General features: G+C 41.8%; 1 protein-coding gene across 5 annotated transcripts in view; it reads left to right on the top strand.

Moving 5' to 3' along the window:
* The window catches only part of LOC109872639 (HMG box transcription factor BBX), a 45,132-nt gene that overhangs the window by 17,086 nt on the left and 13,423 nt on the right, over positions 1 to 14,623 (top strand). For all 5 annotated transcript variants that reach the window (XM_020463948.2, XM_020463945.2, XM_031807895.1 and 2 more), the window contains exons 3-4: positions 4,685 to 4,847; positions 6,112 to 6,366. In XM_020463948.2, the coding sequence (XP_020319537.1) occupies positions 4,698 to 4,847; positions 6,112 to 6,366 (405 nt within the window). In that variant the 5' untranslated portion in view covers positions 4,685 to 4,697. The remainder of the gene's footprint in view (positions 1 to 4,684; positions 4,848 to 6,111; positions 6,367 to 14,623) is intronic.

The following is a 14,623-nucleotide window of genomic DNA, read 5'->3' as shown; positions in this document are numbered from 1 at the left end:
GTATAGTTTTTTTCTACAGAATGTGAACCAAAATTCGATTCCCATGAGAATGCTACCGTTTACATACGGTAGCATTCTTTCATATTTGATGTCATTGGATTGATGTCTGAAATGGGTGTTTCAGGTAATTGGTTTCCCTCAACCAAGCAGATACACAAACTGCTGTCTTAGTTCTCACAGTGCCACTTGGCAATGAAGTGCGTGTGTGCGTCAGTGGTGGTTCGGTCAGCTGCTTGTTCACCCGGTACCCGCCCGCAATTGCTATTAACCTATCTGCAACCACTCGACTATATGTGATAAAGTGAAAATCGGAGGCCAGCACTTGACCCTAACCTGACAATATAGACCATGCACTGTAGGCTACAGTCATAGATGGAATCATGTAGTAACCAAAAAAGTGTTTAACAAATCAACATATTTTAGATCCTTCAAAGTAGCCACCCTTCGCCTTGATGACAGCTTTGCACACTCTTGGCAGTCTCTCAACCTTCTTCATGAGGTAGTCACCTGGATTGCTTTTCCAGCAGCCTGGAACGACTTCCCACATATTCTGAGCATTTGCTGGTTGCTTTTCCTTCACTTTGCGGTCCAACTCATCCCAAACCATCCTCAATTGGGTTGAGGTTGGGTGATTGTGGAGACCAGGTAATCTGATGCAGCACCCCATCGCTCTCCTTCTTGGTCAAATAGCCCCTACACAGCCTGGAGGTATGTTTTGGGTCTTTGTCCTGTTGAAAAACAATTGATAGTCCCACTAACCGCAAACCAGATGGGATGGAGCATTGCTGCAGAATGCTGTGGTAGCCATGCTGGTTGTGTGCCTTGAATTCTAAATAAATGTGTCACCAGCAAAGCACCATCACACCACCTCCTTCATTCTTCACGGTGGGAACAGCACATGCGGAGATCATCCTTTCACCTACTCTGCTTCACAAAGACACGGTGGTTGGAACCAAAAATCTCCAATTTGGACTCATCAGACCGAAAGACAGATTTCCAACAGTCTTCTAATATCCATTGCTCATGTTTCTTGGCCCAAGTGAGTCTTTATTCTTATTGTTGTCCTAGTGGTTTCTTTGCAGCAATTTGACCATGAAGGCCTGATTCACGCAGTCTCCTCTGAACAGTTGATGTTGATGTGTCTGTTACTTTAACTTTGTTAAGCATTTATTTGGGCTGCAATAAGAGCTGCAGTTAATTGCCAATTTCTGAGGCTGGTAATTCTAATGAACTTATCCTCTGCAGCAGAGAACTCTGGGTCTTCCTTTCCTGTGGCGGTCCTCGTGAGAGCCAGTTTCGTCATAACGCTTGATGGGTTTTGCGACTACATTTGAAGAAACTCAAAGTTCTTGAAATGTTCCGGATTGACTAACCTTCATGTCTTAAAGTAATGATGGACTGTCGTTTCTCTTTGCTTATTTGAACACATTTAAGGAAAGAAATTCTACAAATTAACTTTTAACAAGGCCCACCTGTTAATTGAAATGCATTCCAGGTGACTCCCTTATGAAGCTGGTTGAGAGAATGCAAAGCTGTCATCAAGGCAAAGGGTGGCTACTATGAAGAATCTCAAATATAAAATATATTTCAATTTGTTGGTTACTACATGTTTCCATGTGTTATTTCATAGTTTTGATGTCTTCACTATTATTCTACAATGGAAAAATGAGTAGGTGTCCTAACTCTCGACCAGTCCTGTATGTTTCTGCTTATTTCCAACATTTTGTTTATCAATTTCCTATAATTAGATACATGCAGCTTCTCTTCTGTCATATGATGCTCTAGAAGAAGTCCCGTGTGGCTAAGTTGGTAGAGCATTTTAGTCATTTAGCACACTCTTATCCAGAGTGACTTGCAGTAGAGAGTGCATACATTTTCATACTTTTTTCATACATTTTCCAAATGACCGGTTGTAAAGAAATAGAAAATAGAAAGCTGTGACCCAACATTCTGATAAATGTCAGTTCGGCTTGCATGCATTGATGATGTGGTGGAAATAGGCTACTATCAGTTTTTATGATGCTGGTAAAGATAGCACCTCTACAGAGAGTATCTAACTGCGCATTCACATTATCTCAAGATCCTGAAGGAGAACTCAAATCTCCACTCCTCTAGTCAAAATTTACATTTTGGTGTAGAATTTTACTGCAAGAAATGCTTAATATTAAGACTGTGAGAGGTTATAGACCTACAGTCAGTGTCCAGATTTCAGTTTCCATTTAACCCATCTGAACAGTATGCAACAGTACCCTTGACATGCCATAGGCTTATTTGAAGTCATCGCCTGGTGTCGAATTTGTATAGCACCTCACAATCACACATAACATATGCACTGCCAACATCCTCTTTTGCCACCACAAACTCTTTCCCAAACATTACTTTTCTGGCTCTTTATTTTCAACTCTCCATTTCGCAGCTATTTTCTTATTGAATTAAACTCAGACAGCGTAAAGTTTAGACTTTACAGAAAGCTTTCGCACTAATGCCAGACAGCCTAAAAATAATGAAAGAAAAACCTCAATGTTAGCCTATCAATATAAATAGCACAAGAATTTGTTTAAATGTATTGTTTTCCTCTTTATTTAACCTGCCCAACCTATGTATACAGTGAGACAAAAAAGTATTTATTCATCCACCAATTGTGCAAGTTCTGCCACTTAAAAAGATGAGAGAGGCATGTAATTTTCATCATAGGTACACTTCAACTATGACAGATGAAATGAGAAAATAAAATTACATTGTAGGATTTTAAATTAATTTATTTGCAAATTATGGTGGAAAATAAGTATTTGGTCAATAACAAAAGTTTATCTCAATACTTTGTCATTGCCAAGAAAAGGTATATAACAGAGGTCCAATGTTTTCTGTAAGTCTTCACACACTGTTGCTGGTATTTTGGCCCATTCCTCCATGCAGATCTCCTCTAGAGCAGTGATGTTTTGGGGCTGTTGCTGGGCAACACGGACTTTCCACTCCCTCCAAAGATTTTCTATGGGGTTGAGATCTGGAGACTGGCTAGGCCACTCCAGGACCTTGAAATTCTTCTTATGAAGCCACTTCTTCGTTGCCCGGGCGGTGTGTTTGGGATCATTGTCATGCTGAAAGACGCAGCCACGTTTCATCTTCAATGCCCTTGCTGATGGAAGGAGGTTTTCACTCAAAATCTCACGATACATGGCCCCATTCATTCTTTCCTTTACACGGATCAGTCGTCCTGGTCCCTTTGCAGAAAAACAGCCCCAAAGCATGATGTTTCCAACCCCATGCTTCACAGTAGGTATGGTGTTCTTTGGATGCAACTCAGCATTCTTTGTCCTCCAAACACGACGAGTTGAGTTGTAACAAAAAGTTACATTTTGTTTTCATCTGACCATATGACATTCTCCCAATCTTCTTCTGGATCATCCACATGCTCTCTAGCAAACTTCAGACGGGCCTGGACATGTACTGGCTTAAGCAGGGGGACACGTTTGGCACTGCAGGATTTGAGTCCCTGGCAGCGTAGTGTGTTACTGATGGTAGGCTTTGTTACTTTGGTCCCAGCTCTCTGCAGGTCATTCACTAGGTCCCCCAGTGTGGTTCTGGGATTTTTGCTCACCGTTCTTGTGATCATTTTGACCCCACGGGGTGAGATCTTGCGTGGAGCCCCAGATCGAGGGAGATTATCAGTGGTCTTGTATGTCTTCCATTTCCTAATAATTGCTCCCACAGTTGATTTCTTCAAACCAAGCTGCTTACCTATTGCAGATTCAGTCTTCCCAGCCTGGTGCAGGTCTACAATTTTGTTTCTGGTGTCCTTTGACAGCTCTTTGGTTTTGGCCATAGTGGAGTTTGGAGAGTGACTGTTTGAGGTTGTGGACAGGTGTCTTTTATACTGATAACAAGTTCAAACAGGTCCCATTAATACAGGTAACGAGTGGAGGACAGAGGAGCCTCTTAAAGAAGAAGTTACAGGTCTGTGAGAGCCAGAAATCTTGCTTGTTTGTAGGTGACCAAATACTTATTTTCCACCATAATTTGCAAATAAATTCATTAAAATCCTACAATGTGACTTTCTGGATTTTTTTTCTCGTTTTGGCTGTCATAGTTGAAGTGTACCTATGATGAAAATTACAGGCCTCTCATCTTTTTAACTGGGAGAACTTGCACAATTGGTGGCTGAGTAAATACGTTTTTGCCCCACTGTATAACCACGTGGACTGTGGGTTATGGGTGTGCATCACTAGTGTGATTGTGTGTAACAACTAGTAATTCTTAGGTTATTGCTGAAACAATATTTTCTTAGTAATTACCTTGTCATTTAAAAATAGTGCTGCTGAGTTTTCAGTGCTACTAGGTATGCAACACTTCAGTGAGTCATCTGCTTCTGTAGAAGTACTTGAGGTTAGCTTCTATCTTGTATTCTAATCACTTTTCATGACCTTTGACCTTTACTCTCCGCTACCACTATCCCTACCACCAACAGTTGCTCAAGAGACTAAAGAATTCAGTCAGTAATCAATCCAATGTATTTGTATAGTGCTGCTTACTTACAAAGTCATTGATCATAGTGTTCAACAAGACCTGAGAAGTTTCCCCTAGGTAAAGATCTAGGATCAGCTTACCCAATCCTATTAGTGGGGGAAAAGCAAAAAAGATCAGCGTCTAGATGTTTCTGAGTGAACTTCCTTTCTCCCCTCTCCAGGCTCGGCAGCGCCATGAAAGGTGGAGGAAGGGGTAAGGAGCCTCCGGTGGAGGTGAGCTGCAAGCGGCCCAAGCGCAAGTGTCTACAATGGCACCCGCTACTCTCCAAGAAGGCCCTGGACTTTTCGGAGGAGGAAGAGGAGGACGAAGAAGAACTAGAGAAGGTGACTGTCCTCTTTTGCAGGTGTTGCGTTCAGTATGTACGTTTTGAAATGAAAGAGCATTTCCTATTGGGCAAGTTCAGATGGATAGTTTCGGATCTACTGAACGTAACTCTGGACATCTCTGGCTGCATTCCCACTTGCCTATTGCCCCATGAAACATTTACGACAGTCTATTGTTAGTTCACTGTATATTATGCGGTGACCTCTCACTCCAGTATAGAACCACCAGCCAAGGTCACTTTACCCCCTCTATGAAGTATCTCTCCCTGCCTGGCTGTGGGGGCAGAAATACCATGTCGAAAATATGATTTGAACATTTGAATTTCTAAAACACACATAATTTTTATAACTAAGTATGTAGTCTAGAAGTATTCACTTTAATTTTCTATGATATAAAAAAAAAAATACACTGAACAAAAATATAAACACAACATGTAAAGTGTTGGTACCATGTTTCATGAGCTGAAATAAAACCTCCAAGAAATGCTCCATATACACAAAAAGTTGTTTTTCTCAAATGTTGTGCACAAATGTGTTTACATCCCTGACAGGTATGGCATATCAAGAAGCTGATTAAACCGCATGCTTATTACACAGGTGCACCTTGTGGTGGGGACAATGCACTTTAAAATGTGGAGTATGCCACACAACACAATGCCACAGATGTCTCAAGTTTTGAGGTAGTGTACAATTGGCATGTTGACTGCAGAAATGTCCACCAGAGCTGTTGCCAGAGAATTTAATGTTAATTTCTCTACCATAAGCTGCCTCCAATGTGGTTTTAGAGTATTTGGCAGTACACCTAACCGGCCTAGCCACCGCAGACCACATGTAACCATGCCAGCCCAGGACCTCCACATCCGACTTGTTCACCTGTGGGATCGTCTGAGGGGGGGTTGGGGGATGCTGAGGAGTATTTCTGTCTGTAATGATGCACTTTTGTGGGGGAAAAAACAAATTCCGATTGGCTGGGCCTGGCTCCCTAGTGGGTGGGCTATGCTATGGCTGCACTCCTGCCCAGGCATGTGAAATCCATATGCCTTAATCTAATTGACTGATTTACTAATATGAACTGTAGCTCAGTAAAATGAAAATTGTTTTTATATTTTTGTTCAGTATAAAACGCATTTCTGAATTACTTCCAAATTGATATCAACTGAATCAGCACTATAAAATAGAGCCTAACCATTGTTATGATAATAATGGTGGTGGGGGTAGTGATGATGTAGATTAAAACGTCTATCACTGATGCGTCTGTCCACAGGAGCCATTGTTGGTTAGGGAGACCCGGGGGCCGAAGGTGCCATGCGGGGGGCCCCCGGAGGGGGAAGAGGACTCTTCAGAGCAGCGGGCCCGCCGGCCCATGAATGCCTTCCTGCTTTTCTGCAAGCGCCACCGATCGCTGGTGAGGCAGGAACACCCTCGGCTGGACAACCGCGGTGCCACCAAGATCTTGGCTGATTGGTGGGCCGTGCTGGAGCCCAAAGAGAAACAGAAGTACACTGACATGGCCAAGGAGGTGAGCATCACCAAAATCCAGTTCTGGAATTGTCAAACGTCTCTTATTCTCTTAGGTGCGAATTCTAACCAATTCAGTAAAATGTTCACTTAGTCTCCCCGTGATATCAATGCATGATGACTAAGTGAACATTTTCTTAAGATGCATGCTGACCAGACCGCTCGCTCACCATTGCATATGTTGATTTTGGCCACCCACACCAGATGCGATCAGGACACACAACTATATTAATGTTGGAGACAAGTCGAAAAGCATTAAACATTTATGGCGATTTAGCTAGCTAGCTTGCTGTTGCTAGCTAGTTTTTCCTGGGATTTAAACATTGGGTTGTTATCTTACATGAAATGCACAAGGTCCTCCACTCTGACAATTAATCCACAGATAAAAGGGTAAACAGAGTTTGTTTGTAGATATATCTCCTTCAGGCTTCTTATTCTTTGGACTTTATATGGCGGTTGGCAACCAATTTTAAAAAAAGAATGTTGTATTTTTCACCCCTTTTTTTACTCTCCAATTTTGTGGTGTCCAATTGGTAGTAGTTACAGTCTTGTTTCATCGCTGCAACTCCCGTACGGACTCGGGAGAGGCGAAGGTCGAGAGCCATGCGTCCTCCGAAACACAACCCAACCAAGCCGCACTGCTTCTTGACACAATTCCCATCCAATCCAGAATCAAGCCGCACCAATGTGTCATACCTGGCGACCGTGTCAGCGTGCACTACGCACGGCCCGCCACAGGAGTCGCTAGTGCGCGATGAGACAAGGGTATCTCCCTAACCCGGACGACGCTGGGCCAATTGTGCGACGCCCCATGGGCCTCCCGGTCGCGGCCGGCTGCGACAGAGCCTGGACTCGAACCCAGAATCTCTAGTGGCACAGCTAGAGCACTGCGCCACTCGGGAAGCCCTGCAACCAACTTTTGGGTGCATTACCACCACCACCAACTGAACTGGAGTGTGGACCTCAGTTCATCTTTCAATCACCCACGTGGGTATATGCTCCTAAAAACCAATGAGGAGAAGGGAGAGGCGGGACTTGCAGCTTGTGAAGCGTCACAAATAGAACCAAGTTCTATTTTAGCGCCTGTCTACGCAGACGCTCAGTGATGTGTGCAAGCAGTGTGGGTGCAATGATTGTACGTGTAAGCATATGTGTACATTTATTTTGCTGCGCACATGACACGAGCGGTGTGGTCAGCATGTTAGGGTTCACCCCTTACTGTTTCTCTAAGCAAACAATATAATTTGATTTAGAATTCAGATAGAATTAACCCTGAAGCTGATCAAGAGTTACAACACAGGATCACAATCAAACTCATTTGTAACTGGAGTGTCGTAGCCATACTAAGACATGTAAGACATGCATTACCTTTTATAGGTCATGAAACTAAAGCGACAATGTATGCACACTACTGAATGAGTCTACTGTAGCTTGTTTTGGATTGTCTCTATGCAAATGAAGTCCAGCCAAATATGAATGTTCTGTTATGTAACACTTCTTCAGCAGTGGCGGTCGGTGACTTTTAAGATTAGGGAGGACGATTGTTTTTTTTTATGAGCATGATCTTATTTCTATTACAGCATATTGGATGACTGGCTTTTATATTCCATTCTCCCAGCTCAATGTAGCATCGATAGGTTTAGGCTACTACATGATACTCAAATTTGCCCTATACCCGTCATGAGGTTGCTACAAACTAGCCTACAAAGGAACATTTATAACAGGTACACAAGTCGAGAGAAAAATTGGGAGTATTTAACGTGACAGACAGTGACACATTTAATACCACCTTTCATACTCTTGGCTGATCTGGGGTGTAATCGTTAGTCCAACCAGTTACGTTTTGGAACTAAAACAAATTCAGGTAGGTCCCTCCACGTTTCATTCCATTTGCTTCCATATTTTTCAACAGAATCGTTAGAATGAATACACCCCTGATCAACTCCACACACAGTTCACTTTCATAGCAGCCACATACAGCATCATCACTTAGCTCATTGCATAGATGCGAAAAGAGATGATACACTCTTCTCTTACCTTTTCCCATTGCTTGTGGACTTCAGTGCACAACACAACAGCTGTCTGTGACCAGTCACAAAAACTTCCCCAAGCCAAACCTTCATACCATAACCACTACACAGCCTACATTTTTGTCACCATTTTTGTCACCATAACGTTATAGTCAACAGTTTAACTATCGTGTTAGTAAACATCCAATCCATGTGCACAATCACACAGTACAGTGAGTGTACATTTAGTAGTTAATAAATGTATAAAACCAAAGCTTAACTTGACTTGGAAGAGTTGCTGTGTTGGACAGTCTAAGCCAACTAGCTAACATACAGTGCCTTGCGAAAGTATTCGGCCCCCTTGAACTTTGCGACCTTTTGCCACATTTCAGGCTTCAAACATAAAGATATAAAACTGTATTGTTTTGTGAAGAATCAACAACAAGTGGGACACAATCATGAAGTGGAACGACATTTATTGGATATTTCAATTTTTTTAACAAATCAAAAATTGAAAAATTGGGCGTGCAAAATGATTCAGTTGCTATTCAACAGCTCAAACAAGAGACATACAGTGGGGCAAAAAAGTATTTAGTCAGCCACCAATTGTGCAAGTTATCCCAGTTAAAAATATGAGAGAGCCCTGTAATTTTCATCATAGGTACACTACAACTATGACAGACAAAAAGAGAAGAAAAAAATCACATTGTAGGATTTTTAATGAATTTATTTGCAAATTATGGTGGAAAATAAGTATTTGGTCACCTACAAACAAGCAAGATTTCTGGCTCTCACAGACCTGTAACTTCTTCTTTAAGAGGCTCCTCTGTCCTCCACTCGTTACCTGTATTAATGGCACCTGTTTGAACTTGTTATCAGTATAAAAGACACCTGTCCACAACCTCAAACAGTCACACTCCAAACTCCACTATGGCCAAGACTAAAGAGCTGTCAAAGGACACCAGAAACAAAATTGTAGACCTGCACCAGGCTGGAAGACTGAATCTGCAATCCGTAAGCAGCTTGGTTTGAAGAAATCAACTGTGGGAGCAATTATTAGGAAATGGAAGTCATACAAGACCACTGACAATCTCCCTTGATCTGGGGCTCCACGCAAGATCTCACCCCGTGGGGTCAAAATGATCACAAGAACGGTGAGCAAAATCCCAGAACCACACGGGGGGACCTAGTGAATAACCTGCAGAGAGCTGGGACCAAAGTAACAAAGCCTACCACCAGTAACACACTACGCCGACAGGGACTCAAATCCTGCAGTGCCAGATGTGTTCCCCTGCTTAAGCCAGTACATGATATATAACAAAGTATTGAGAAACTTTTGTTATTGACCAAATACTTATTTTCCACCATAATTTGCAAATAAATTCATTAAAAATCCTACAATGTGATTTTTGCCCCACTATGTGCATATATATATATTATATATATATATATATATATATATTAGTACCAGTCAAAAGTTTGGACACACCTACTCATTCAAGGGTTTTTCATTATTTTTACTATTTTCTACATTGCAGAATAATAGTGAAGACATCAAAACTATGAAATAACACATGGAATCATGTAGGAACCAAAAAAGTGTTAAACGATTCTTCAAAGTTATTTATTTATATATTTTTATTTCACTTTTTATTTAACCAGGTAGGCAGGTTGAGAACAAGTTCTCATTTACATTTGTGACCTGGCCAAGATAAAGCAAAGCAGTTCGACACATACAACAACACAGAGTTACACATGGAGTAAAACAAACATGCAGTCAATAATACAGTAGAAAAATAAGTATATTTACAATGAGAGCAAGTGAGGTAAGATAAGGGAGGTAAAGGCAAAAAAAAAGGCCATGTTGGCGAAGTAAATACAATATAGCAAGTAACACACTGGAATGGTCGATTTGCAGTGGAATAATAATAATAAAAATAATAATAATAAGTAGAAATAATGGGGTGCAAAGGAGAAAAATAAATAAATACAGTAGGCGAGGAGGTAGTTGTTTGGGCTAAATTATAGATGGGCTATGTACAGGTGCAGTAATCTGTGAGCTGCTCTGACAGCTGGTGCTTAAAGCTAGTGAGGGAGATAAGTGTTTCCAGTTTCAGAGATTTTTGTAATTAGATCCAGTCATTGGCAGCAGAGAACTGGAAGGAGAGGCGCCAAAGGAGAAATTGGTTTTGGGGGTGACCAGAGAGATATACCTGCTGGAGTGTGTGCTGCTATGGTGGGTGCTGCTATGGTGACCAGCGAGCTGAGATAAGGGGGGACATTACCTAGCAGGGTCTTGTAGATGACCTGGAGCCAGTGGGTTTGACGACGTGTGAAGCGAGGGCCAGCCAACAGGTCGCAGTGGTAGGTAGTATATGGGGCTTTGGTGACAAAACGGATGGCACTGTGATAGACTGCATCCAAATGATTGAGTAGGGTATTGGAGGCTATTATGTAAATGACATCGCCGAAGTCGAGGATCGGTAGGATGGTCAGTTTTACGAGGGTATGTTTGGAAGCATGAGTGAAGGATGCTTTGTTGCGAAATAGGAAGCCAATTCTAGATTTCACTTTGGATTGGAGATGTTTGATGTGAGTCTGGAAGGAGAGTTTAGTCTAACCAGACACCTAGGTATTTGTAGTTGTCCACATATTCTAAGTCTGAACCGTCCAGAGTAGTGATGCTGGACGGGCGGGCAGGTGCAGGCAGTGATCGATTGCAAAGCATGCATTTAGTTTTAGTTGTATTTAAGAGCAGTTGGAGGCCACGGAAGGAGAGTTGTAGGGCATTGAAGCTTCCCTGGAGGGTTATAAACACAGTGTCCAAAGACGGGCCAGAAGTATACAGAATGGTGTCATCTGCGTAGAGGTGGATCAGATACTCACCAGTAGCAAGAGCGACATCATTGATGTATACAGAGAAGAGAGTCGGCCCAAGAATTGAACCCTGTGGCACCCCCATAGAGACTGCCAGAGGTCCAGACAATAGGCCCTCCGATTTGACACACTGAACTCTATCAGAGAAGTAGTTGGTGAACCAGGCGAGGCAATCATTTGAGAACCCAAGGCCATCGAGTCTGCCAATGAGGATGTGGTGATTGACGGAGTCGAAAGCCTTGGCCAGGTCAATGAATACGGCTGCACAGTAATGTCTCTTATCGATGGCGGTTAGGATGTCGTTTAGGACCTTGAGCGTAGCTGAGGTGCACCCATGACCAGCTCTGAAACCAGATTGCATAGCGGAGAAGGTACGGTGGGATTCAAAATGGTGGGTAATCTGTTTGTTAACTTGGCTTTCGAAGACTTTAGAAAGACAGCGTAGGATAGATATAGGTCTGTAGCAGTTTGGGTCTAGAGTGTCACCCCCTTTGGAAAGCTGCCGCGGTCATCCCCCTCTTCAATCTTTCGGAATCTCAGACGACACAAAAAAGGTTGAACAGGCTAGTAATAGGGGTTGCAACAATTTCTGCAGATAATTTTAGAAAGAAAGGGTCCAGATTGTCTAGCCCGGCTGATTTGTAGGGGTCCAGATTTTGCAGCTCTTTCAAAACATGAGCTGACAGGATTTGGGAGAAGGAGAAATGGGGAAGGCTTGGGCGAGTTGCTGTGGGGGGTGTAGTACTGTTCACCGGGGTAGGGGTAGCCAAGTGGAAAGCATGGCCAGCCGTAGAAAAATGCTAATTGAAATTCTCAATTATAGTGGATTTATCGGTGGTGACAGTTTCCTATCCTCAGTGCAGTGGGCAGCTGGGAGGAGGTGTTCTTATTCTCCATGGACTTTACAGTGTCCCAGAACTTTTTTGAGTTTGTGTTGCAGGAAGCAAATTTCTGCTTGAAAAAGCTAGCCTTGGCTTTTCTAACTGCCTGTGTATATTGGTTTCTAACTTCCCTGAAAAGTTGCATATCATAAGGGCTGTTTGATGCTAATGCAGAACGCCATAGGATGTTTTTGTGTTGGTTAACCTCTCTAGGGTATGTGGGACGCTAGCAGAGTGCCAAATTCAAATACAGAAATACTCATTGTAAAAATTCATAAAACAAAACATATTTTACATAGGTTTAAAGATTAACTTCTTGTGAATCCAACCACGGTGTCAGATTTAAAAAATGCTTTACGGCGAAAGCATACCTTACGATTATTTGAGAACACAACCCAGCAGACAAGTCATTACAAACAGTAACCAGCCAAGTAAAAGAGTTACACAAGTCAGAAATAGAGAAAATTAATTCCTTACCTTTGATGATCTTCATATGGTTGCACTCAGAAGACATTAATTTACTCAATAAATGTTCCTTTTGTTCGATAGTCTCTTTATATCCAAAAACCTCCTTTTTGTTTGCGCGTTTTCTTCAGTAATCCACAGGCTCAAACGCAGTCAAAACAGGCAGACAAAAAAATCCAAATTGTATCTGTGAAGTTCATAGAAACATGTCAAACGATGTTTATATTCAATCCTCAGGTTGTTTTTAGACTAAATAATCGATAATATTTCAACCGGACAATAACATTGTCAATATAAAAGGTAAACAAGAAAGGCACTGTCTCGGTCGCGCGCATGAAAAAGCTCTTTGACACGGTAGGGTCCACTCATTCCGACTGCTCTTACTCCCTCATTTTTCAGAATACAAGCCTGAAACAATTTCTAAAGACTGTTGACATCTAGTGGAAGGCATAGAAACTGCAATTTGAGTCCTAAGTCAATGGATACTGTAATGGCATTGAATTGAAAAATACAAAACTAAAAATAAACCTACTTACTACTTACTTTTCTCAGGTTGCCAAATCAGTTCTGTTATACTCACAGACACTATTTTAACAGTTTTGGAAACTTTAGTGTTTTCTATCCAAATCTACCAATTATATGCATATCATATCTTCTGGGCTTGAGTAGGAGGCAGTTTAATATGGGCATGCTTTTCATCCAAAATTCCGAATGCTGCCCCTTACCCTAGAGAAGTTAACTTCTTGCGTCGAGCAATCCCGTATCCGGGAGCGTAATCATAGCCTCAAGCTCATTACCATAACGCAACGTTAACTATTCATGAAAATCGCAAATGAAATGAAAGAAATATATTCACTCACAAGCTTAGCCTTTTGTTAACAACACTGTCATCTCAGATTTTCACAATATGCTTTTCAACCATAGCTACACAAGCATTTGTGTAAGAGTATTGATAGCATTAAGCCTAGCATTCAGCAGGCAACATTTTCGCAAAAACAAGAAAAGCATTCAAATAAAATAATTTACCTTTGAAGAACTTTGGATGTTTTCAATGAGGAGACTCTCAGTTAGATAGCAAATGTTCAGTTTTTCCAAAAATATTATTTGTGTAGGAGAAATCGCTCCGTTTTGTTCATCACGTTTGGCTAAGAAAAAGACCTGAAAATTCAGTCATTACAACGCCAAACTTTTTTCCAAATTAACTCCATAATATCGACAGAAACATGGCAAACGTTGTTTAGAATCAATCCTCAAGGTGTTTTTCACATATCTATTCGATGATAAATCATTCGTGGCAGTTGGGTTTCTCCTCTGAAGCAAATGGAAAAATACACGCAGCTGGAGATTACGCAATAATTGCGACGGAGGACACCAAGCGAGCACCTGGTAGATGTAGTGTAAAATGGTCAATCTTCCAATGATATGCCTACAAATACGTCACAATGCTGCAGACACCTTGGGGAAACGACAGAAAGTGTCTTTGCAGACAATATCTTTGCAGTTTTGGAAACGTCAGAGTGTTTTCTTTCCAAAGCTGTCAATTATATGCATAGTCGAGCATCTTTTCGTGACAAAATATCTTGTTTAAAACGGGAACGTTTTTTATCCAAAAATTAAAAGAGCGCCCCCTATATCGAAGAAGTTAAGGGCAGTCAGGTCTGGAGAGAACCAAGGGCTATATCTGTTCGTGGTTCTAAATTTATTTAAGATGGTGAGGAAGGCATTAAAAAAATAACCAGGCATTCTCTACTGACGGGATGAGGTCAATATCCTTCCAGGATACCCGGGCCAGGTCGATTAGAAAGGCCTGCTCACTGAAGTGTTTCAGGGAGCGTTTGACAGTGATGAGTTGAGGTCGTTTGACCGCTGACCCATTACGGATGCAGTAGATTGCAACACCGCCCCCTTTGGTCGTTCTATCTTGTCTGAAAATGTTGTAGATAGGGATGGAGATTTTCTGAGTTTTTGGTGGTCTTCCTAAGCCATGATTCAGACACGGCTAGGACATCCGAGTTGGCAGAGTGCG

The sequence above is a fragment of the Oncorhynchus kisutch genome, linkage group LG28 (assembly GCF_002021735.2).
Source record: "Oncorhynchus kisutch isolate 150728-3 linkage group LG28, Okis_V2, whole genome shotgun sequence".
Lineage (NCBI taxonomy): Eukaryota > Metazoa > Chordata > Actinopteri > Salmoniformes > Salmonidae > Oncorhynchus > Oncorhynchus kisutch.
This window is presented reverse-complemented; position numbering and strand designations above follow the sequence as displayed.